The following is a 23,621-nucleotide window of genomic DNA, read 5'->3' as shown; positions in this document are numbered from 1 at the left end:
TTTCCTTTTCTTACTTTGTTTCAGTTTTTGTACCGCTTGTCATTCTCCCACTCATTTTGATCCCAATCTCATCTCTGCTGTACTATTGGTTTTTCCCCCTTTCCATTTTATTCCATTCCATTCTGCTGAAGTGCTTTTATGAGCCTTGACAATGCCTACAAAAAAAAATCTCATTCATGTGTTGTCCACTGGCAAACGATGGCTTGGCAACCTTTGCATAAAAAAATGGATTTTCTTGATCTTGAAGCATTGAGGGAGAAACACGGAATAAAAATTTCTTTTGAAAATGCAAGTTTGTAAATTTACTCTTTGAAGTTAATTTTTTTACTGTCTCTGTCTCTGTCTCTGTCTCTGTCTCTGTCTCTGTCTCTGTCTCTGTCTCTGTCTCTGTCTCTGTCTCTGTCTCTGTCTCTGTCTCTCTCTCTGTCTCTGTCTCTGTCTCTGTCTCTGTCTCTGTCTCTGTCTTTCCCCCTGGTGGGAGTTCATTTTTTGGGTGTGGTGTCATGGTGGCTGTGTGTAGGTGCTTTGTGCTGTGGTGAGTTGTCAGTGTGTTTTTGTTCCTCCTGCCACCTCCCCACCCTCCTCCCTCTGTCTTTTTCTATCCCTGTGTGTTTTTGACGTTTTTCCTTTCACTTCTCTGCACCTTTGTCTTCGAAGAGAGAAAGATTGAGAGTGGGCCAACTCTGCGTGCGGCCTACCTGCTTTGACGATGCTTTGTAAGCCTGTTTGCTTATAATGCGTTTCTGTTGTTTGTTTTCGTTTGGACTTATTTCAGTGTGGCACCTTCTTTTCCGAACCAGAGAAGAAGGGAGTGATAACATCGCCGTCATGGCGAATGTACCCTCTCGTAGTGAGGAGTGCGAGGGATTAACCAGGAAGCATGCGTTTGTGTGAAGGAGTTGCCGTCGAGGATATTGTCCTCACAGTAGTGAATATAATCGGTGATGAAAATGTTCGTGCCTAATCGCGTATGAATCAGAAAGATGTTGTTTTTGTTTCTGATGTTTCACTCTTCCATGAGGTCGTGAGTACAGGAATAACTACGGAAAGTGGTCATTTTATAATGGCGTCTGTTGATAACTCCCGCGCCGAGAGGAGTAATATCTAATGCTCCACCTTTCATATCTCATGATAAGATAATGTCCGCGTTATCCTGTTATGGGAAAATGGTTTCCAGAATGTCTATGATTCCTCTCGGTTGCTGGAACGAACGTGTAAAGCATGTCATGAGTTTCCAAAGGCAGGTTTATATGGTGTTAGCAGACCGTGGGGAAGATACAGGACTCAACATCTCATTTAAAATTAATTTTGAGGACACAAATTATCAAATCTAGGCATCGTCCGCAACCTTAACGTGTTTCGAGTGCATAGCATTTGGACATTTAAAACGCTTTTGTCCCAAAGCCTCGTGCATTAGATGTGACAAAACAGGTCACACCAATGCAGGGTGTAGGGAGGTGATTACCGATCCTCAATTAGTTAATGTCCCTAAAGGCCCAGTCACACCTTGACGCTTTAGCCAGCTTATGCCGATTTTTAAAAAAAATTGTCTAAAACGCTGGCACATGTCGAATACGTTATGGGTAAGTTTTGGAAACATTGAGAGCACGCTGAAAAACACTGCCATACGTCGTAGTACGCTGGCTTTCATCATTGTACTTTGCGGTTTCCCTCAAATTTACCATGCTTGAAATTTGTTAGACTTATGTCAGCGTATGACTCACAAGTTCCGCTACGCTGGCCATAAGTTGCAGGCACGTTATGCGATCGTTGACACACGTCGACACACGTTAATTGTAAGTTAATCATAAGCCGAAACACGTCGAGGTAATGTTTAGCGTACCCGAAACCTATTTCTAACCTATGAGTAACGTTTTGTAAGCACGCTACACGAACGTTGTTCACACTTTGCAACACGTTACTTGAAAGTACTACTACTACTACTACTACTACTACTACTACTACTACTACTACTACTACTACTACTACTACTACCACTACTACTACTACTACTACTACTACTACTACTACTATTACTACTACTACTACTACTACCACAAACATCGACATCACTAAATTCTCTCGAACTACTACTACTACTACTACTACTACTACTACTACTACTACTACTACTGCTACTGCCACTGCTACTGACATTGACATCTACTCAACATGGAGTCTGGAACACTGATGGGTTCCTCTTGTGAAGCCCATTTGTATATACCAATTCCCCTAAATGCTGCCAATAAGCCATTATACGTTAGATGTAAGTTAGAAACACGTTCAGTAAGTTCTGTGGTCATCCGGAAGATGTCAATCAAATTCGTCTACATACGCCAATGTGCGTTTGAGATACGTTACACATAGGTTCAAAGCATGCTACTCATAGGTTCAAAGCACACTACTAATAGGTTCAAAGCACGTTACTCGTAGGTTAAAAAATTAAGTTTCGGGTATGCTAAACATTACCTTTACATGTTTCGACTTATGAGTAACTTACAAGTAACGTGTGGCCGACGTGTGTAAACGATTGCGGAGTGTGCCGAGAACTTATGCCAGCGTATGCGGAACTTGTGAGCCATACGTCGAGTACGTCATAAAATTTTCAGCATGCTTGAAATTTCACGACGTACTAGACGTACCACATAATATGCCAGCGTACTTCATTGTTTTTCATCGTGCTTCTAATGTATACACAACTTACCCATACCGTATTCGACGTGTCCCAGCGTTTTAGACACATTTTTCATAGGTCGGCATATGCTGGCTAAATCGTCAAGGTGTGACTGCGATGTTGACACTTCCAATTTTCAGGCGGTTATGATTTAAATCGGCGAGCGGCAGGTGTTAAACAGAGAACGCCACGAGTTCGTCGGCGATACGTGCAGCGCACTATGACTAAGTTAAACTATCGTTGGGCATCGGTTGTGAACGCCGACAACAGGCTAAGCATTCGTTGGTATAAGTTATCTTTAACACAACGAAACGTTCTGTGCCCGTTACTAATACGTTATGCATACGACCAACACGTTATGAATACGACCAAAACTTAAAAAAAAAACCTCAAAACTTCAGCGTACGCCAACGTTTTACATACATTTTTATACGTTGTCATTCCTGGCTAAAACGTCAAGGTGTGACTGGGCCTTTATTTGCATTGCTTCACAACCCTCCCCCTTCACGACTACTTCATAATGTATACTTTATTTCAACATAGCAATGCCCTGTGTTCATGTGATTCCTAAAAGGTTTACTACACAGCAAATTTGTTAATCAGCACTCATTAATTAGAATCAAGCATTCCTCCATCTCACTAGCCCAACCAAAGCAGCTTTATTTAATTTAACTTGCCAATCAAGTAAAATAAAGAAAAGATTATATTGTTGCACAGTTAACTTGCACACTATATCTATTCATTGTAAAACAACCATCAGTAAGTGATGCTCCATTATTTTTGTTTTCTGTTCAAAAAAAGATGGCATCATCAAGCAAATGCAATGTTTCTATTTTAAAAATGGTAACTGCTGCAGTTGGTCTTGTGACACAGAATAGGTTCAGCATTGTAGCTGAAGGAGAAGAAGACATTTCCGTTTGTGATTCCCGTGAACAGGAGCTGAGTAAAATGCCCCAAGATGTGCCGGTTACCATCCCCGTGGTTACCAACATGAAAATCAGGAACCACAAACCTGCTCTCGTCCCACACCCTGCTGATGGTGAAGTGTCTGAGGCAATGGAGGCAGAACAGGTAACAGCTGTGAATATAGATTGCAAAGCCTCTGTTGTGGAAACTTTAACTCCTGTCATTGTTTTTAAAACTCCCACTGTGGAAGCATCGATTACACCTCGAGTAGAACATAAAGTTCCCGTTATAGAAGCATCGGCTTTGGTGTGTAAGGAAATAAATGAGCACCACCCAGATTACGACTCGGATGGGGCCTCCTCTCTTGCCTCTTGTGCTGGTGGTGAGGTCTGGAATGACCTGGCGATAGCTCAATAACTAGAGGGTGATGATGAAGATATATCATCCATGGAAATTCATAGTTCCTTCAAGACACTTTTCGAAAGAAAAAGGTTTCATTTATTACTTTCTTTCTGAACCTTTGTGGCTTTATAACCTCTTCAAGGCATCTCCTGCTTCAGGCTGAACAACTTTGTGTGACTGAGTTGCAAGTATTCTGTCTTTAGAAGTGTGTAATTAAAGCTTGGAAAGAGTTGCAAGCACAGCCCAACTTCCCCACTACCCGAGGAACATACCTATATTCAACATGACCTTTTCTGTTGTAACTTTAAACATAAATGGGGGAGGTTCACCCCTGTCTAAGTCTCAGATGAATTTGCTTGTTGAGCAAAAACTTTTGGAAATTGTTCTTCTGCAGGAGACAAGATGTAGCTCTTCATGTATGAGTGAATGGACTCATAAAATGAAAGGACAGTGTTTTTTTAGTAGCTTGGCCTGTCCTAGTGCTGGGGTGGCAATTTATTCAAATCCTTCTTTCTGTGCACAAGGTGCTACTTTTAAAGGGGTTATTAAAGGGTATTTTGTTTCAGTTAATTTCTTTCATAATGGTTATAAACACATTATATTAAATGTAAATTCACCGAGTACTTGCACAGAAAGATTGGAATTTTTTCACAGTTAGAAATGTCCCTCACACACCTTGATTTTGATGGTCTTGTTTGTCTGAGTGGACACTTTAATTGCACACTTTACCCCCCTTGATCGTAATGGAGAAGAGCCCCACCCATCAGGTGCAGTGCCTTTAAAGAGAGCATTATCCAAATTTTCCCTTATGGATGTATGGAGGCTCCAAAACCCATTTGCATTGGATTTATATGCTGCCGGTGTGCAAATGGCCGGCTATCTCTTGCAAGGTGGACAGATTTTATTTTGACAACAGCACTTTGAATGTTGCAGACCATGTTGACATCATCCAAAGTGGTCTTTTGGACCAGCACATGGTTGTTCTTCACATTCTTTGCCCAGCCTGTAATCACTGTGCCACCCATTGGACCTTCAACGTGAGCCTTTTGAAAGACGATGCTTTTCCTGTTACCTTTTGAGCCTTTTGGAAAACTCAACTGCTGCAGAAGCCTTCCTTCCCCTGCCTCACACAATGGTGTGACAATGTGAAAACACATTCTAGAACCTTTTGCAAGCAATATAGCTCAATTTGTACAAACGAAGAATCTGCGCTGCAATCTCTTATTGCCAAAGAAATAGTCTTTCCAGTCAAGCCTTCCAACTCACAGTGATGAAAAAACTAGTTCTCCACTTGCAAAGAAAAAATCCCTCCTTGCTAAACTCTGCATAAAGCAAGCTCGGGGGACTCGAGTAAATTACGAATGGAGAACTTGAGCTTCATTGATACTCCTTCCAAGTTTTTCTTTGCTTTGAAAACGTGAACAAAGAGAAGGCAGCAGATAACCTCGCTACAGGCACAAGGAGGTTGAACAACTCATGATCCAAAAGACATCAGAAGCTTTTCAAAGCAATATTTCTCTGACTTGTATTGTGCCAGGAACACACAAAAAAGACATGATTTGTTCCTTTACCACTTCTTTACCCACCTTGTCTGAGTCTGCATGTCAACAACACAATGAGGAAGTGACTGGAGGAACTTTTTCCTGCTTTGCAAACTTTGTCCACAGGGAAAGGTTCTGGGTTTGATGGAATCCCTGCAGAGTTCTACAAGGCTTTCTGGGATATATTGGGAAATGCAATGCTTGACCTTTTAATTGATAGCCTACGATCAGGCTTGTTACCATTCAGCTGTCATATGGCTATACTTGCTCTCATACCAAAGAAAGGAGACCTCCAGAAACTTAACAATTGGCACCTCATTTCACTGCTCTGCATGGACTATAAAATATTTTCAAAAATCCTTGCCAACCACCTCAAACCCCTGAGAGGGGAGATTGTACACGCCAATCAATCCTATTGCATTCGTAAAAGGACAATACTTGATAGTTTTTATTGTATATGACATGATCGATATTTGTATTGCTGAACAAAGAAATATTGGTCTGGTGTTTTTAGACCAAGAAAAAGCTTTTGACGCAATTGATCATTCTTATCTCTTTTCTGTTTTATGGGGGTTTGGTTTTTGGGAATTTTTTTTGTCATATCCAATTATTGACAATTGATATGTCATATGATATGATATGTCATATCATGTCACTTCCGTTTCCGGGTTTAGAGCGACGAGAGGTCTTCTTAGGGGCTCTCGACTGAAGTTCTCAAAGTTAAGTTTCCGGTCGTTATTTGTCCCGTTTTAACTGTTTAATTTTCTCACCTACATGTTACTGTGTGTTCCTAGTTCGGTTTTGTTTCAAAAATTGTGCTATTTTGTGAGTATTTTTGTCAACGTTCTTACCGGGTGTTTGAGGCCTAGGCCTTGGCCTAGGCTTGAGGCCTACCGGTTCCACTCGGTGTTCGATCGTTTTTTTTTGTTTGTTTTTTTGTTTTTTCTCCCCATTACCTTCAATTTCTATCCTCCCCATTACCTTCAATTTTCATCTTCCCCACTTTCCTAACGTCCCCCGTTCTCCCAACTAATCTATTTCTTATCTCAGAAAAAAAAAATACCCAACAACAACAACAACACGCTGACCTTCTCCAGATTCTGCTTCTTCTTCTTCCTCTTATTTTCCTCCTCGTCTTCTTCCTCAATTTTTTTTCTACACTTCCATGACCTAATCTGTTGAAAACTCTCTCAAACATTAATATTAACAAAAAAAACGATCTTATAATGCTTCATTTTCCTCTCTCACACATGTGGTACTCTTTACTGTTTCATAATGCACTACTCTTCTGTTATTTTAACAGACTGCTCTCATTTCGAGCTCTCCTTCATTCTTTGCCTAAAAAATCCAACTATTACAGCACTTTTTCTATCCATTCTCTGAATTCGCCTTCATTGCATCCATCAAGAATTGTGTTAAATCGCACCTCTGACCTAAAACTTTTAAAAACCACAGTTTGCTATGAATGTTCGCTTTCCATCACCCATTCTTTTTTTCCAACTTCAGTGCCAACTCACCCCCCTCTACCCTCCCTCTCACTCTCAAAGCAACCATCCCACTCTTCTCCCTCCAAGCCTCCTTCTCACCTCTCTCAAAAATTCCCCCCTCACCTTTCTCCCAACTTTCATCCCCCTCAATCATCCTTCTCAAAGTTCCCCCCCCCTCTCATCCACCAAGCTGCCTCCCTCCACTGCCCGCTCACCTCCATCTCTTCACTCCACCTCCTCAAATGCTCAACTTCCTTCTTCCTTGTCTCTTGTCCCCCCCTCTCCCCTAGCACCACAGAGCCTTTTCTCCCACTCATTCGGGCCCTCCCCCAGCTACTCTGCAATTCCCCCCACTCTTTCAACAACCCCCCTCACCCCCCCCCCCTCGTCGCTTGTCCTACCCTCCCCTCCCCCTCCACCTCCTGCACCCAAAGCCTCCTCTCCTCCCTCTTCATTAAAAGTGTGGAACTCAAATATCTGGGGCCTTCGCTCAAACCTTTCAGATCTTTCCATATAGGTTGCCACTGACAAACCAGACATAATCTGCCGAACAGAAACTTTTCTCTCCCAAGACGTGTCTGACTCCCAAGTATCTCTCCCCGGTTACTCCCTACTCCGGTATGACAGACTTGAGCCTCGTCCTGGTGGAGGTGTTGCTCTCTTCATCAAAGACTCTATTCCTCACTCTCCATGCACTGTTCTCACTCCCCCACACCCCCAGGAATACCTCGGGCTTTGGCTTCCCCTCCACTCCCACCTCATGTATATATGTGTACTGTACCATCCACTGAACAGTGATGACTCCATTTACACCTCACTATCCGAAAACATGGACCATCTTCTATCTTCTCATCCAAACTCTCTCTCTTCCTCTTATGTGGTGACTTCAATTGTCATCAAGCCAGTTGGCTGGGTGTGGGTACCTCTCTCACCTGTCATAGCACCTCAGCAAAGGCATTCTGCGACTCATTAGGACTGACTCAATCGGTCAACTTCCCGACCCGGATCTCAACCAATGGTACTTCAACTCTTCTGGATCTGATTTTGACAAATTTCCCTGACAATATCTGCTGCTATTTTTTCCGCTCCAATCGGTTCTTTTGACCATGTCCTTGTCAAAGTGGACATATCTCTGGCTGTTATCAGAGAACCACCTCACCACCGTCGAGTCTGGCATTTCACTCAAGCTGACTGGCAGGGTCTCCGAGCAGCCATCAAACTGATAGACTGGTCTCCTATCATTACTTTCTCAAACATCAACTCATCCTGAGAATTTTTTCAAAGAAACTTGCTCTGCCTCATGCACAGATTTATCCCCTCTCGTTTTCAGTTGTCCTACCCTTCCTCCCGCCCTTGGTTTACTGAAGCTTGTGGCGATGCAGTTGTCCTGAAAAAACTTGCCTTTGCCTCATGGAAAGCAAACCCAACTGAGGGTAATCTCAGTTCCTTCCATAAAGCTCAGAACAAGTGTGTATCTACCCTCAGGAGAGCCAGAAAACAACATCTTTCTCATCTCAAGATTGAACTCTCAAACCTCTCTCCCTCCTCAAAATCCTGGTGGCGTTTAATCAAATCTGTTTCTGGTGTATGTTCCCCCTCCATCCCCTCCCTTACCTCAAATGGCCGCACTGCTGATACCGCACGTGATAAAGCTCAATGTCTAAACTCGGTTTTTGCAGCTAAATCTTGTGTGCTAAACCCATCACTTTCTCTACACACCTTACCCAGTCGCACCCAACTGTCCCTGGACTCTGTGTCCTTTTCTCCTGACAAGGTGGAGAGCTTACTTTCAAACCTCGACTCAGATTCTGCAACCGGTCCAGACGGCATCAGCCCACGTGTCCTCAAAGCCTGCTCTTCTGCTCTTGCTCACCCTCTCTCTGTTCTACTCACCTTCACATTTGTCCAAGGTCATCTGGCATCTGCTTGGAAATCTGCTAACATCACTGCCCTGCATAAAAAGTGCAAAAACAGATCCCTGTAACTACAGACCAATCAGCCTTCTCCCAATCATCAACAAGGTTATGGAATCCATCATCGCTTCAGACATGAAATCCTTCCTCTTCTCCAATGGCTTGATTTCCGATCATCAATTTGGTTTCAGACCAGGTCACTCTACCCTGGATATGCTGCTTCTGCTCTCCCATCAATGGATGGAGGTCCTCAATGCCAGACAGGAAATCCGAGCCATATCCCTGGATATGTCACGTGCTTTTGACACAGTCTGGCACCCTGCACTACTCACCAAACTCTCTTCCCATGGTATTCAAGGCCATCTCCACTCATGGCTTGCAGATTTCCTCTCCTGTCGCAGTCAACGTGTGGCCCTAAATGGAGTTCTTTCATCCCATCTTCCTGTGCAGGCTGGAGTTCCTCAAGGTAGCGTTCTGGGCCCTGTTCTTTTTCTGGTTTCCATCATTGATCTCTCCGACTCTCTGGAAAATCCTCTATTTCTCTTTGCCGATGACTCCACCCTCTGCCGTACCATCTGTCATCCCTCAGACCGGCAAGCAGCACTTTCTTCGCTCACTGCAGATCTGGATAAAATCACAAACTGGTCCAACACGTGGAACATGTCTTTCAATCCAGACAAATCTCACACTCTCACTATGTCTCTTCGAAAGGACCATTTCAAAAACCCCCCAGCCAGTTTCTCAACAATCCTCTGGAAGAAGTCTTTTCTTTCAAGCTTCTGGGTCTCACTATCTGCCATCACCTTTCCTGGGAAAGTCACATTTCCAACCTCGCCTCAAAAGCCAGTCGCCGACTGGGAATCCTCGGTCATGCAAAGTCATCCTCGGCCCTCTTGAGCTCCTGACCACTTACAAAGCTTATGTCTGTAGCCTGATGGAGTACTGCTCTCCCCTCTGGGCTGGTGCTCCTGCCTCCCACCTTTCTCGGCTTCATGCTGTCGAAACCAGGGCATTTAGGATCATCGGCATCTCCCGCAATGAAGCTAAGTCTTTGGGCCTCTCACTCAATCACCGCAGGTTGGTCGGTGGTCTTTCTGTCTTCTACCGACTCCGCTCCAGCCTTGCCCCCCCCCTCTGCGATTTGTCCTCACCACATTTCCACAGGGCGCTCAAGGTCCGCCAACAACCCCCTTCTGGTAAAACTACCAAAATCACGAATCACTGCTCATCTTCACTCTTTCATTCCTCTTTTTTCCCGCCTTTGGAATAAACTTCCTCACTCTATTCATTCCCATTCTTCCCTCCAGGCTTTCAAAACAGCTGTTCACCACCACCTCTTGTCATCCCCCATCCAAATCCTCGATCTTTTCTACCCCCGATAATCCACCCAAGCCCACTTCTTTCAATTCCCCTGCTTTCCTTCCTGAAAGTCCCTGTGATGTCCATCTTCTCTTCGCCATGTTCCCCGTCCCATCCCCATCCCTCTCCCTTCCACAGTTCACCGAATGTGTCTGTTCCCCACTGGTTTGTCCCTCCCACTCCCCTCCCTCTTGTCTCATGCCCCCTTGCTGTGAGTTGTGTGTTGGCTCTCATACGAGCCTCAACAAGGTATACAAAAAAAAAAATTGTATAATAATGTTTTTGGCTGTTCAAGGTGAATGATGTCTTAAGTCAGCCTTTCCCTGTTACCAGGGGTATTCATCAAGGGTGCCTCCTGTCTGGCCTTTTATAATCCCTTTCAATCGAACCTTTACTGAATCGTATGTGCACACTGCTACATGGGTTTTACCCCCTGCATTAAGGAAATCCCGTGAGGACCATTGCTTCCACGGATGATCTCTGCACAGTTGTGCACTCCGATGATGATGTTTGTGTGTTGGGTGAGTTCATCAATTAATTTAGCCTGGCTAGCATAACAAAAGTTAACTGGGAAAAGGGCAAGGGATAGGACTTGTGTCCATTCTCTTTTTACTAATGTCCACAGAATTAAATCCCCCCCCCCCCGACCTTGCAGGGCAGCTTGAGTGGACAAATAGAGGAATACACTGTCTTGGTGTCTTCCTTGGAACTCAGGATTTTATTTCAAAAAAACTGGGAATTGTTGATTACCAAAACTGAGCAAAGGTTGTTAAAATGGAGGGGACTATTGAAGCAGCTTTCCTACCGGGGTCATACTCTGGTCATTAATATCCTTGCGACATCATTGCTATGGCATAGTTTTAATGCATTACAGGCCCCAGGTTTTATCTTCAAAAAACTTCAGAACATTGTAATATATTTTTTCTGGGAGGAAGCATTGGCTCTGGCCCAGAATACTCATCCTGCCCATCGCTGAAGGTGTTCAAGGGCTAATAGATGTGACAAGTAAAGTGATGGCTTTTCACCTCCTTTCTGTATGAAGTCTTCCATACTCTGATGTCCCATGGAAAGCCTCTCCCCACTGCTTGCTTAGACAAGCTAGTAAACTTGGCAAAAGTGATGAGCTTTTTCTTCTTGACATGAAGCGAGTGGATATAACATTGGTCCCTCTGTTTTCAGAAGCATGCTGGAAAAATGGCAGGCTGTTTCTGTTTGCCATGATGCCAGTGCTTACTCCCTTCAGATGTTTTTAAATAAACCAATATTTACAATTCCTTTTTATAATGGTGTCTGTAGTGACCGTTCTTTTCTGCAAAAGTTTATGGACGTCACTGTTACCAGAGTTAAACACCTTCAGAATTCCCATATACATCGATGGAAGCCAGCTACTGACGTTGCCGAAGCCACCGGTGTGAGGTCCGTCAGAGTTCTTGGCAGAATTTTCTCTGTGATTTTACGAACTTTTAAGCAAACTGGGTTACACTGGGACTCAGCCATAGAAGTTGCCCTCCCTTTATCCCAATGTCCTTTTCCAAATCTTTTAATTTCGTTTCAAGCTTTTATATCTTTTAATCGAATAGAGAAATCCACTGTGTATGGTAAATGTGTTATTACCCTCTTTTTTCTAGCAAACCCACAGAGCCGCAAGCTCGTTGGCGAGTGCTGCTTCAAGCCAACCATTCTGCAACAATAAAATGGCATGTGCTATTTAAAGAACCCATTATCAAGCACTCAGGAGATCTACAATGGTGGCAAGCTCACAACATCTTACCATGCAACGTTTTGTCCCATCGCATGTGTCCTGCTAACTTGGAATTGTCCCTTTTTTGTGATACCCCTGAGACAATTTTTCATACTTTTGTTGAATGTTCAAGGTTGGCCCTGCTTTTTTACATTTTGTCACTCGTCATTCAGGAGTTCGGTTTGACTTTTACGTGTTGTGTCTTTATATTCGGTTTTATATCTTTCATCAGTGTAAAAATGAATGTCTTTTTAGCAAACTGCTTGTCTTCTATGGCAAAACTTGCCATTCATTTTTCAAGGAAACGAAAATTGCAGAGCATTGACATTTTAGCTGATGATGTTTGAATTGTTTCCAAAGCATTGGTCACATCTTGTGTCCATTTTGAGTTTGATCTCATGATCCTGTCTTGTTTGAAAAACGGTGGTGTGCAACACAATATTTATGTGACATCGCTGATAGTGCTCTAATAATTCATTTATAACCATTGCTAATTTGTTACCTCTTCCTCTTTCTTGTCTTTTTTGATTCCTGTGTGAACACGCTTCACCATGTAAAAGTTGAACTTTCTTTGTAATAACGGAAGCGAAATGTAAAATGTCAAATGTGTCTGTCTCTGTCTCTCTCGTCTTTTCCTGTTCTTTCATTCACTTGCTTATTGTGTCAAACTGTTGCCCTACTGTCACTATGTTGCCTTTTTACCTTCTGATCTTGCACAACCCTATATTTTATCTCCAAAAAAAGTAAACATCCACATCAAAGTACGGGTAAGAAAAACCTCCAAAAATCTGGGCATTCTCAGCAGAGAACTCGTGTAAGTTTCTGTTTCTTGCATTTGACCATACTTAATGTGCAATGCCAATAGGCCTGCTTTCTATACTGGACACGACTGGCACAAGTAATACAAATGGATAATTTAAATGAGGAGCTGGCAAAAAAATGTATTGTAGTGCAATAATTATTTTTCATTGCAAATAATAATGGAAAATAGATCAATATATTTGAATAATGTATTTGTAGTCATGGTCATATATCAATGCGAAGCACATGCACTAAGCACATTGCATTCACATGCACAAAATAACCTGATAGACATTATTTACCTGAGGGAAATGAAATAGGCCTAGTGTTGTACTCAGTAGAATTGTGAGCTTGGCCACAAAAGGTCCAACAATAGCTTTTGGTAGACAGAGTTTATTGGTGTCCTTATTTGAGTTGAATTCGTTTTCCAAGAACAGCAAACCATGTGCTGTAACTTTAGGAATCGCAAAACAAGAATCGTGCATATCATATCCCAAGGTAATGTTTGGGAGAAGTAAATCATTTTTATTTATTTCTTGAATCGCAAACACCATTGTCATTGCCCATTGTAGCCCTTCTGGGCGTAACCTTCAGAATGAAAAAATATTACTTTTTAGAACACCACATCAAAAGTAAATACTGCACTTTCACTGGCAAATAGATAACCAGTTGATAACCCGGAGGTAAACAGGAGTTTTTACCAGTATCCTTGAATAGGTTGTGGAACATTGGCCTTTGGCCCTTCCATTTTTTTTTCTTTTCTTCTGTAGTGTACTTTTCCATGGTACCAACTTGTTCATACTTTTACATCATGAGCTATGTTCCATTTACTTGTCCAACAAATGGAAGGAGTGTCGGCTTGGTTTTATTTTTAAATCTGGTTTCTAACCAACCATTTTGCCCCACACTACTATCGAGCTCTTGAATCTCCCCATCGGGGGACCGGTGTTGAGGAAAGCTTGAACGGATGTGTGACAATGCTTCCCTGCCTGGCAGCTCACTATTTACAGTATTGTGTGAATGACTCACAGGCTTGAGTGTCACTGGAATTAAACAAAATTTCAGAGGAGTTCATTGGAGTTAAACCGCATTTGCAGCCTTATCTTCAGCGATGCATTTACTCTCTTGACACACAGAGCTTTGTACCACATGCCATGTCATGCCCTATCTTCAGTGGGTTGCCACTCCTTTCAACCAGGGGAGGACTTGCATCAAATTCCTTTAGGTGAACAGCTTATTTCCATGGACACTGGCCATTTATGACACCGGAGTCACCGAGGGAATCATTATTTCATGGGAATGATGCCGAATTGGCCCAATGGCGATACACCATTTGTTGCTTCTTATTGAATGTATGACTATATTCACCCACACTTAAGCTCAACAGCTTATGGGACACTACTCATATGGGATGAAATCGTCAACCTTCAGTGGTGAGTGGAAGTCGATTGCTCAATTTTCAATATTGGCGACCCTTCCATGATTACTTGTTAGCATGTCTGTCAAAGCTATATCTGATGATGACATCCACTAAGGTGCATCTGCTGAGGTACCCCCATCACTGGTTGCTGCTGTTAGTTTAAAACTCCATCCCTTCTGGCCTACTCATCCCACATTGTGGTTTGTGCAAGTTGAGGTGCAGTTTCTGGCCAGGTATGTCACTACAAAGGATACATGTCACCTTTGTTGTTGGATCTCTCGAGTCAGAAATAGCGCAATAAATGAGGGATCTCCGAATTTCTCCTCCAGGCTCAGAGCGTTATACCAAACTCAAGGATGAGATCATTTGGCACACTTCAGCTTCAGAGTAAGAGCGACTACACCAACTACTAATTTCTAAAAAGTTTGGTGACAGAAAACCCTCTCAGCTTTTGCGAAGGATGAGAGCTGCTTCGGGACTATACATTGGAGAATAACATCTTGAAACAGCTGTTTCTCCAGAGACTTCCCATCAACGTCCAGCTGATCTTGGCCTCAACAAAAGAGGTTGTTGACGTTAAACAACTGGCGGACCTCACCAACAAGATCATGGAGGTCTCTTCTCCTTTGTCCTCTAGTATGCACATAGGAGCTGTTACAAAACCTCAACAGCAACTTGCACCTCAACCAGACCAAGTCTGCACCTTGTCCACCCAGGTTGAGAACTTGACCATACAGGTTCAAGCTCTTATGATGCAACTACAGGTGGAAAGAGAGAGGAGTACAAGCCATGGGCATTGTCCATCTACAAATTGATCAAGAAGACACAATCCCAGCTCAAGCACCCACCAACATGCCAAACAGATGAGCTGGTGTCATTGTCAGCTTGAACAAAAGGCTCATAAATGCATCAGCCCAGGATGCTCATACCAGTCCCACCCTTCAGAGCAGGGAAACTCCAATGCCAGCGACTAGTGACAACCAAGCCAGCCTGGCAGTGACACACTTAGTCACCTCTTCTACATAACAGACAAGGCAACGTGTACCAGGTATTTAATGGATACTAGTGCTAAAGTAAGTGCTTTACCATTTTTTTGACAAAAGCAAGGGCCAACCTACATCATTCCAACTGCAGTTAGTGAATCACTCGCCCATCACCATATTCGGGAAGATATCTTTAACGCTGGATCTAAGACTGCAACAAGTATTTTGATGGGTATTCACAGTTTCTGAGTTGCGTACACCTCTCATTGGGGCTGATTTTCTTTGCCAGTTTGGCCTGCAAGTGGAAGTAAAACATCACAAGCTCATTGACACCAAGACCAGCCTTACTTTGCGGGAGATCATCAAAATACCCTCCATCATCCCCAGCTTCATGAAAGCTACTGTATCTTCTTCACATTATGACAACCTCCTTCATGAATACACAGAGATTGCTCATCCCGAATACAGTGATTGAGAGATAAAGTATTCGACTACTCACCAAATAGTAACTCGTGGACTTCCATTTGCAGCACGACCATGGCGTCTTGCCCCAGATCATCTGAATATTGCCATGTCTGAGTTTGAGCACATGCTTGAACTCAGCATCATAAGACAATCTGACAGCGACTGGTCTTTACCCTTGCATATGGTACCGAATAAGTCACAGGGTGACTGGTGGCTCTGTGGTGACTACCGTACACTTAAGCAATGCACCATTCCTGATGGCTATCCAATTCCCCATTTGCAGAATTTTTCATCCTCCCTCAATGGTGCACTTGTTTTGTCTAAGAAAGACCTCATCAGAGCAGATAGCAGTAGACCTGACTGACATACACAAAACAGCTATCACAACACCTTTTGGACTTTACGAATTTGTTTGCATACCATTCAGCTTGTGTAATGCTGCGCAGACGTTTCAAGGTTTATCGATGATATAATCTCTGGTCTCCCTATCGTCTACACCAAACTTGGTGGTCTGCAAGTGGCAAACCCTACGGAAGAAGAACAGAAAGCACACCTCATTACTTTTTGATGCCTTGCTAAGTGTGGCAAGTAAGGCCTTGCTCTCACAAACACATGGAGAGACGTCACAGCTTGCAATATATTCAAGATGACGTCCCTTCCAACAAATTTCAACAGAGAAATAGACAATTTGACCGAACAACCAAAAACAAAATGCCAAATTAAGACCCTAGCGAGGTAACTGAGGTTGTGCATGATAAAGGATATAATTAAATGAGGTCGTTAATTATCTTCAAAAGGGGTGTTTTAATTAACCCAAATACCTAATTTTCATTTGTGCACTCCCTTGGCATACCCTCAGTATGCAAACAAAGTTTCAGGCTGCAAGGTTTGAGGGGGATGGGAGAGGGGTGTGTGAAGGAAAGGGGAGAGAGAGGGAAGGGGGATAGACAGGGAGGAGGATAGGCAGTGGAGTGGGAAAGACAGGGGAGGGAGAAGGAGGGGGAGAGGAGAGGAGAGGGAGAGGAGAGGAGAGGGGAGGGGATTCCTGCAGATGCGTCACCCAGCTTAACGTCCATCCGATAGTTGACACACACATTGATGAATGGGATGACATTCTTCTGGGATGACAGTATATACCTGGGTCAGGATTCAAACCCAGGTTAGGCAGCTTAGAGCGAGCATGTCTACATCTTGGCTATCCTGCTGTGATGTGGTGATTCATTGCTTTATCACACAACTTCAACATTTTTTACTCAGTGTCATCTAATTTATTTTGCCTTCCTAATTCCATTATTGAACCACGGTATTGCCATTGAAGCTTGAAGAGCACTCACCAAGTGTTTAACCAAGCAATCCAATGAAATGGTTGGATAATTTTTTTTTATAAATGACATGTTTAATTTTTAGGTGTATTTACCTATGCTGAAGTAACAGGTTGTAAAATGAAAGAAGATCAGAAAAAAAGGCAACATGGTGTAAAATGATATTGCACATTGTCAGTGAGCCAGCCAATGCCTGATACATCGCAGAACAATGCAGGGCCAAATGCGGGTGAGTGACCTCTGAACTTTGTTCAAGTCGATCGATATACAGTATTCAGTGACAGTGCGAATATTCTAGTACATTCGCCAAGTGACTGAAGAAATCAAGGAAGCACTCCAATGAAACAGTTGATGAGGAATGGCTGGCTCGGCAAGCGATTAAAGATCGCTGATCCTTCATGTAACTAAACACCTCCTGCAGATGCAGAAATGTCAAATACGTCTGAAATGGAGAAATGAACACTTTTGTAGCAGTCGGAACTGCTGGTAAATTTAATTCTGGAGCTTAAGTTTAATAATGTGGCTTAGTTTAAGAGATTCGTGAGGTTATGGCATGTGTGGAAATGAAATAAAGTCACGAATGGTGGCATCTATGGGCATTTATAAGCATTGCAATATATTCAGCGATTTGTAGGGATGGTAATCAGGCATTCGATTATATGAGTGAGGAAAGTGAAGAAATACGTTGTCGTTAAAAAACCGTTGTGGTCTGTTCCAACTCAAGGTATTGTTGAGCAGGCCAAACAAAATGGCCAATTAAAACCTCCAGCGAGGGAAAGCGAGGTGGCTGAGGAAGCGCCTGATAAAGGATATTATTAAATAAGGCCGTTAATTATCTTCAAAATGAGTGTTTTAATAAAACCAAACGCCCAATTTTCACTCATACCTCCAATGGAGTTTTCTTAATATGCATGCAAAGTGTCAGGCTTCGAGGTGTCATGGTTTTGGAGTTATGGAGGAGACACACTGACTGACTCACTGACTGACTGACTGACACACAGTAACATTTCATAGTATAGATAACTGCTGTGCATGATATGAAGCTCACCAGTGTGCTACAGAACCATTAAAGGCCCTTGGACTCCTCTGACTCCTTAGAGCCTGTAGACTCCTTAAAATCCTTAGACTCATTAGAACCCACAAACACATCTGTAATTTAATGATGATAGATAGCTGTGCTGTGCATGAAATTTGGCTCACCAGCAGGGCCAGTGAAAGGGTATTGGGTAAGCTGTGCTGTCCACGTGAACCTTCAGCTTTGCGACCCTCCCCCATCCCCCCTCCAAAAAAAACATTTTTTTTTTCATAAATTAATATGAATTAAATTCTGCATTGATAAATTACTGTACAGATATATTCTTACATAAAAAGGAAAATATGATACTGATTGTACATTCTCGGTGTTTGCCACTTTTCACAGGAGATGTACAAGAAGAAATACACATGTGCAATAATATGGCTCACTTGATGTCATACTGTGTCCCTGCAACAAAGTTGATCGTTACAAGTTAGAATTTCACTTTCCTTGCTTTCAGTTTGCCAAATATACAAACAAGTTCTTTCAAGTCAATGTTTTGTGCAATGTCATGTTATATTGACACGGTGGATCGCCAAACAAGTCTTGCTTGCATTATTGAGGAGCGAATTATGTTTTATAAACTCTAGCTTGGAAAAGCTTCGCTCACCACTGGCCACAAAAACAGGGAGTGTCAAGTGGATATGGAGAGCAATTAATGTGTTGGGGATATTAGCGGTGAGCATATTTTTGCAAACAAAGTTCAATACATCTTGTTGCCATGCGCCCATAGGAAGTCGTCTTGCAATGGCTCACATTTCACTGCACAAATTGAAAGCATCAACATCTTTGGAGTACCCATGTTGTAAAGCCTGCTCCAGCATCAAGGAATGTTCCATAATTTGCTTTGATGTTCTATTTATCCTATCTCGTCTTCAGTTGTCCTACCTTTCCTCCCACCCAATGTACATTGAAGCTTGTGGCGAGGCAGTTGTCTTGAAACAACTTTCCTTTGCCTCATAGAAGGCAAATCCAACAGAAGGCAATCTCAGTTTCTTTCACAAAGCTCGGAACAAGTGTAGGTCTACCACGAGGAGAGCCAGAAAACTACATCTTTCTAATCTCAAGTCTGAACTCTCAAACCTGTCCCCCCTCCAAATCCTGGTAGCTTCTATTTAAGTCTGTTTCTGGTGTATGTTCCTCCTCCATCCCCTCCCTTACCTCAAATGGCTGCACAGCTCAAACGGCACGTGAAAGGCTGAACACCTAAACTCTGTGTTTGCTTTGAAATATTGTGTCCCAAACCCATTGCTTTCTGCACCCACCTTACCCAGTTCCACCCAGCTGTTCCTGGACTCTGTGTCCTTTTCTCCTGACAAGGTGGAGAGCTTGCTGTCAAACCTCGATCCTGATTCTGCAACTGGTCCAGGTGGCATCAGCCCACGTGTCTTAAAAATCTGCTCTGCTGTTCTTGCTCACCCTCTCTCTGTTCTCTTCACTCTCTCATTTGCTCAAGGTCATCTGACTTCTGCTTGGAAATCAGCAAACATTACCATTCTGCAAAAAGGTGCAAAAACAGATCCCTGCAACTACAGAATAATCAGCTTTCTCCCAATCATTTTGCAAAGTTATGGTATCAAAGCAACTCTTCACTCGGCAGTGTAAAGGGCAACAGACCGCTCCAACCTAATTTTTTTTGCTCTTAATTAATATGCTGCGATATCTTCACTGTTAAGAAATATGATGATTTTTGGAATTTTGCAACACTAAACAGATATAATAGGCTAATGTGAATATGGAGCCCAGAACGAGAAGTCTGACGCACATGCACACAGTTTGTGATTACATGTCTGCTCATTTTGTTTAAAACTTGAACAAACTAGATGCAGAAAAATGGACTTGTCTTTGTCTGTTTTGCAAAGAATGACAGGAGAAGCTTTTGATATAATTTGCTGAACCAACAAACTGATTTTCGATGGACGATGTGAGATGAAACAGAATAGGAATTGACTCCGGAGACTTGAACTGTTAGGAATGGGTAATTGGCTGTGGAGAATTGAAGGTTTGATTCCCGGTTCAGATGGAGGGAAGTACTTCCAACTGGGTAATCGGTTCTTTTGCCCAAGCCGAGAATTCTTGCAGAGAATTGACGTACTGTAATTTTATTAAATTATTACTTGTAACACCCACTCCCACAAGGGATAGCAGGAAAAGATACACATTTACATCGTGAATTTGTTCACTACTCAAGCCGAAACAAGTGGGGCGAATGATTTTTTTCACCACCTAAATTATTACCAGGTACACCCCGAGTACAACTATGAAGTTTCAACTCTTTCCATCTAGTGGTTTGGGAGTGTAGACAAGACAGACAGAGGTGGCTGTATCTAATATATAAATCTCATTCTATCCACTCACTGACTTACTCACTCTGAGTGACTGACTGATATTGAAGTTCGATACCTTCCTGATGACGTCTGAAGCTGAAATTGCGTGTACCAACGGACTTCGAAGCCATTGCACTGGGGAAAATCACAGAACTGTCAGACAGCATCCATAAATGAATAAGTGCATGTGAGCAACGCTATATAATGAGGGAGGCAAGGTAATTTTGCTTGCCTATGGACATCAAAGCCAATACACCAGGAAAAATCACAGAACCATCAGAAAGTGTCCCAAAATGAAAATATAAATAAGTGAAAATAAATAAATGAATAAACTATTTAAAAAAAATTCAGGTGAGCGACAGGAGACAGTGGGGAAGCATGGTGAATTATTGCTTACAATATTTAAGCATACCATGTTGGTATATATATATATATATATATATATATATATATATATATATATATATATATATATATATATATATATATACATACAAATACATATACTGTGTGTGAAAAATATAATTCTTACGTCGTGCAGGCAAGTTCAGTATGATATTGACTGAATGAAGAACTTTTAACGGCTGAGTTATGGATGGGAAATATTCCCCCAATGATGACATCCCCTATTGAGGGCAAGTTCTTGTTTTTTTGACTGATAAGCGGGCTACAGGCTCCTTCACAAATATCCAGAATGGAAGCACATAGCAGAAGAAATAGATTCATTGGTGAACTAACTCTGTAACTCTGTAGACATAACTCTGCAACAATGCAACTACAGTAATATTTCAATTCCATTCCAGGTTGAGAATAAGAAATCTGCAACCTTCTCTTTTCACTCACTTCTCCATAAAAATGAGAATCTGGCAATTTTAAATGGTATTATATTTTTTCAGCTTAGTTCAAATATCAGTCAGTGATTATGTAGTTGCCTTTGCCGATGGTTTCTTTATTAGTCAAAAATTGTGGTGATTGTTGTGAAATTATAATTTAAATGTTGCTTTATTATGAAATTGTGATTGACTTTTAAATGTTACTTTATAAGGAATTTATTATATTCTTGGGATTACTCATTCACAAAACAGAAATGGTCTTTCAGAATTTCGATTAAATGAACTCTTGCTTTTGAAATTAACCAAGCAAAAAAAGTCGACAAAATATGTGTATTGAAATATATCAAATACATGTTGGTGTCTGTCACTGACCCATTCTTTAGGTTACTGACTTGGCTTGTAACAGGCTGGAAAAACAACACTACAGTATGAAGATGGAACAGAAAAATCACATCATCCATTTCTTCAGTTCCACTGCTGTGGGGCACGAATTGTTTTCTCAAACAGGAAAGCATGTTGAAATTGCTGGATGCAGGGCCCAGGGGTGGGAAAATAGGCTAATAGTGCTCATAATAGTCATATTTTCCCACTTAAACCTGCGGGTGAAGAATTATAAGGACACACAACTTGATCAAAACGAATTTTAACCCAACCAGTATATTTTATCTGCGATATTCTCAATCCATAAGTATTCTCGAATAGTAACTGCAGGCCTACCAACAGGAGTCTTTTTGAACCCCAGGCGTACATTTTGAGGATATTTCTGTATTAGTTTAACAATGTATTTCATGTTTACTTACTTGGCAATTTTTTTTTTTTGACAAGTATGTTGATCGCCTCCGATTGTTTGTGTGTTTGTTTGTGTTTGTCTGTCCGCTCGACTCCAGCCCAAACTGCTCAACCGATCGTTCTTAAATTTTCAGAGATTAATGTCACTGACCCTGCAATGGTTCAGTATTGAAGTTTCGTGAAATTCAGTTGAGCGAAAAGGTCTACATAGGCCAAGAGGCCAATTTGAGCCAAATTTTCTAAAATCCTCAATTTTAATCCAATTAACTTGAAATTTGAAGAGCATTTGCATTTCAGGTCACTGAATTCAACCACCAATTACTTTTGAGATTATTATCGGGAATAAGGTCAACATAGGCCATAAGGTCAATCCAAAATAGGCCGGATTTTTAAATTGTTTCTAAATTTGTCACTTTTCATCCGATTGACATGAAAATTGAAGAAAATTTGCATATTAGATCACAGAAGTCAACCACCTATTATTTTTGAGGAGAGCATAGGCCAAAAGGTCAACATAGACCAAAAGGTCAATATTGGCCAATTTTCTGAAATCCTCAATTTCAATCCAATGAACTTGAAATTTGAAGTGCTTTTGCAAATCGGGTCCCTGAATTCAACCACCTACTAATTTTGAGCTAAATATAGTCCAAAAGGTCTACATAGGCCAATTTGGGCCAAATTTTCTAAAATCCACAATTTCCATCAGATTGACTTGAAATTTGAAGAGGATTTGCATATCAGGTCATTTAGTTCAAGCACTGATTAATTTTGAGGTAAACATAGGCCAAAAGATCTGCATTGGCCAATTTGGGCCAAATTTTCTAAAATCTTCAATTTTCATCCAATTGACTTGAAATTTGAAGAGAATTTTCATGTCATGTCACTGAATTCAAACACCTATTAAGTTGAGATAAATATAGGCCAAAATGTCAAAATAGGCCAAAAGGCCAATTTGGGCCAAATTTTCTGAATCTTCAATTTTCATCCGACGGAGATGAAATTTGAAATGGATTTACATATCAAGTGACTGAATTCATGCAACTATTACTTTTGTGGTCACCATAGGCGAAAACGTAAACATAGACCAAAAGGTCAACAATGGGCAAATTTCAAAATTAAAAAATTCCTCAATTTTAATCCAATTAACTTGAAATTTGAAGAGCATTTGCATTTCAGGTCACTGAATTCAACCACCTATAAATTTTAAGGTCAAAAGGTCAACACAGGAGTAATTTCTATAATTGATAGATAGGGCCAAAAACTAAATATATCACTGTATCTGAAAAAAATCATTGTGGATAAGTTATGACAATACAAGATGGATGAGTTGTGTAGGTAACAAGAACAAGTGGATTGGATTTTGGTTTGGATCCAGCCCATCAGTGGGATACAAAATGTGAACTGTTCCACCTGGCAGCCATATATGCTCTCGTGAGTGCCATTGTACTTTGTGCTGTTTTGCCAAGTTGTCACTCTATGAGTGATTTTTCATTAATTTGTTTTCCGATGACTCGATCATCAATATATGTGATGTTTTAAGATTCCACCTTGCTGCACAGTGTTACAATGAAATCCTTTCTCGG

General features: G+C 41.6%; 1 protein-coding gene and 1 long non-coding RNA gene across 6 annotated transcripts in view; one reads left to right on the top strand and one right to left on the bottom strand.

Moving 5' to 3' along the window:
* Positions 1–13,980, bottom strand: part of LOC147034949 (uncharacterized) — a 53,142-nt gene extending 39,162 nt beyond the window's left edge. Inside the window, exons 1-3 of the mRNA XM_085860026.1 lie at positions 13,971–13,980; positions 13,714–13,867; positions 13,127–13,412 (exon numbers count right to left, since the gene is read on the bottom strand). Of these exons, the coding sequence (XP_085716152.1) occupies positions 13,127–13,412; positions 13,714–13,867; positions 13,971–13,980 (450 nt within the window). The remainder of the gene's footprint in view (positions 1–13,126; positions 13,413–13,713; positions 13,868–13,970) is intronic.
* Positions 484–12,769, top strand: LOC147034950 (uncharacterized). Of its 5 annotated transcripts, none has more exons than XR_015060846.1 (3): positions 484–535; positions 3,611–3,745; positions 11,911–12,769. It is a non-coding gene; the product is annotated as an uncharacterized LOC147034950 (long non-coding RNA). The 5 variants fall into 5 exon arrangements; XR_015060845.1 differs by lacking the exon at positions 484–535 and adding an exon at positions 557–716; XR_015060847.1 differs by lacking the exon at positions 484–535 and adding an exon at positions 812–941.
* Positions 13,981–23,621: the final 9,641 nt, after the last annotated feature.

Source organism: Eptatretus burgeri, chromosome 1, assembly GCF_056783735.1.
Source record: "Eptatretus burgeri isolate ZD-2024b chromosome 1, Ebu_testis_v1, whole genome shotgun sequence".
Classification (NCBI taxonomy): domain Eukaryota; kingdom Metazoa; phylum Chordata; class Myxini; order Myxiniformes; family Myxinidae; genus Eptatretus; species Eptatretus burgeri.
This window is presented reverse-complemented; position numbering and strand designations above follow the sequence as displayed.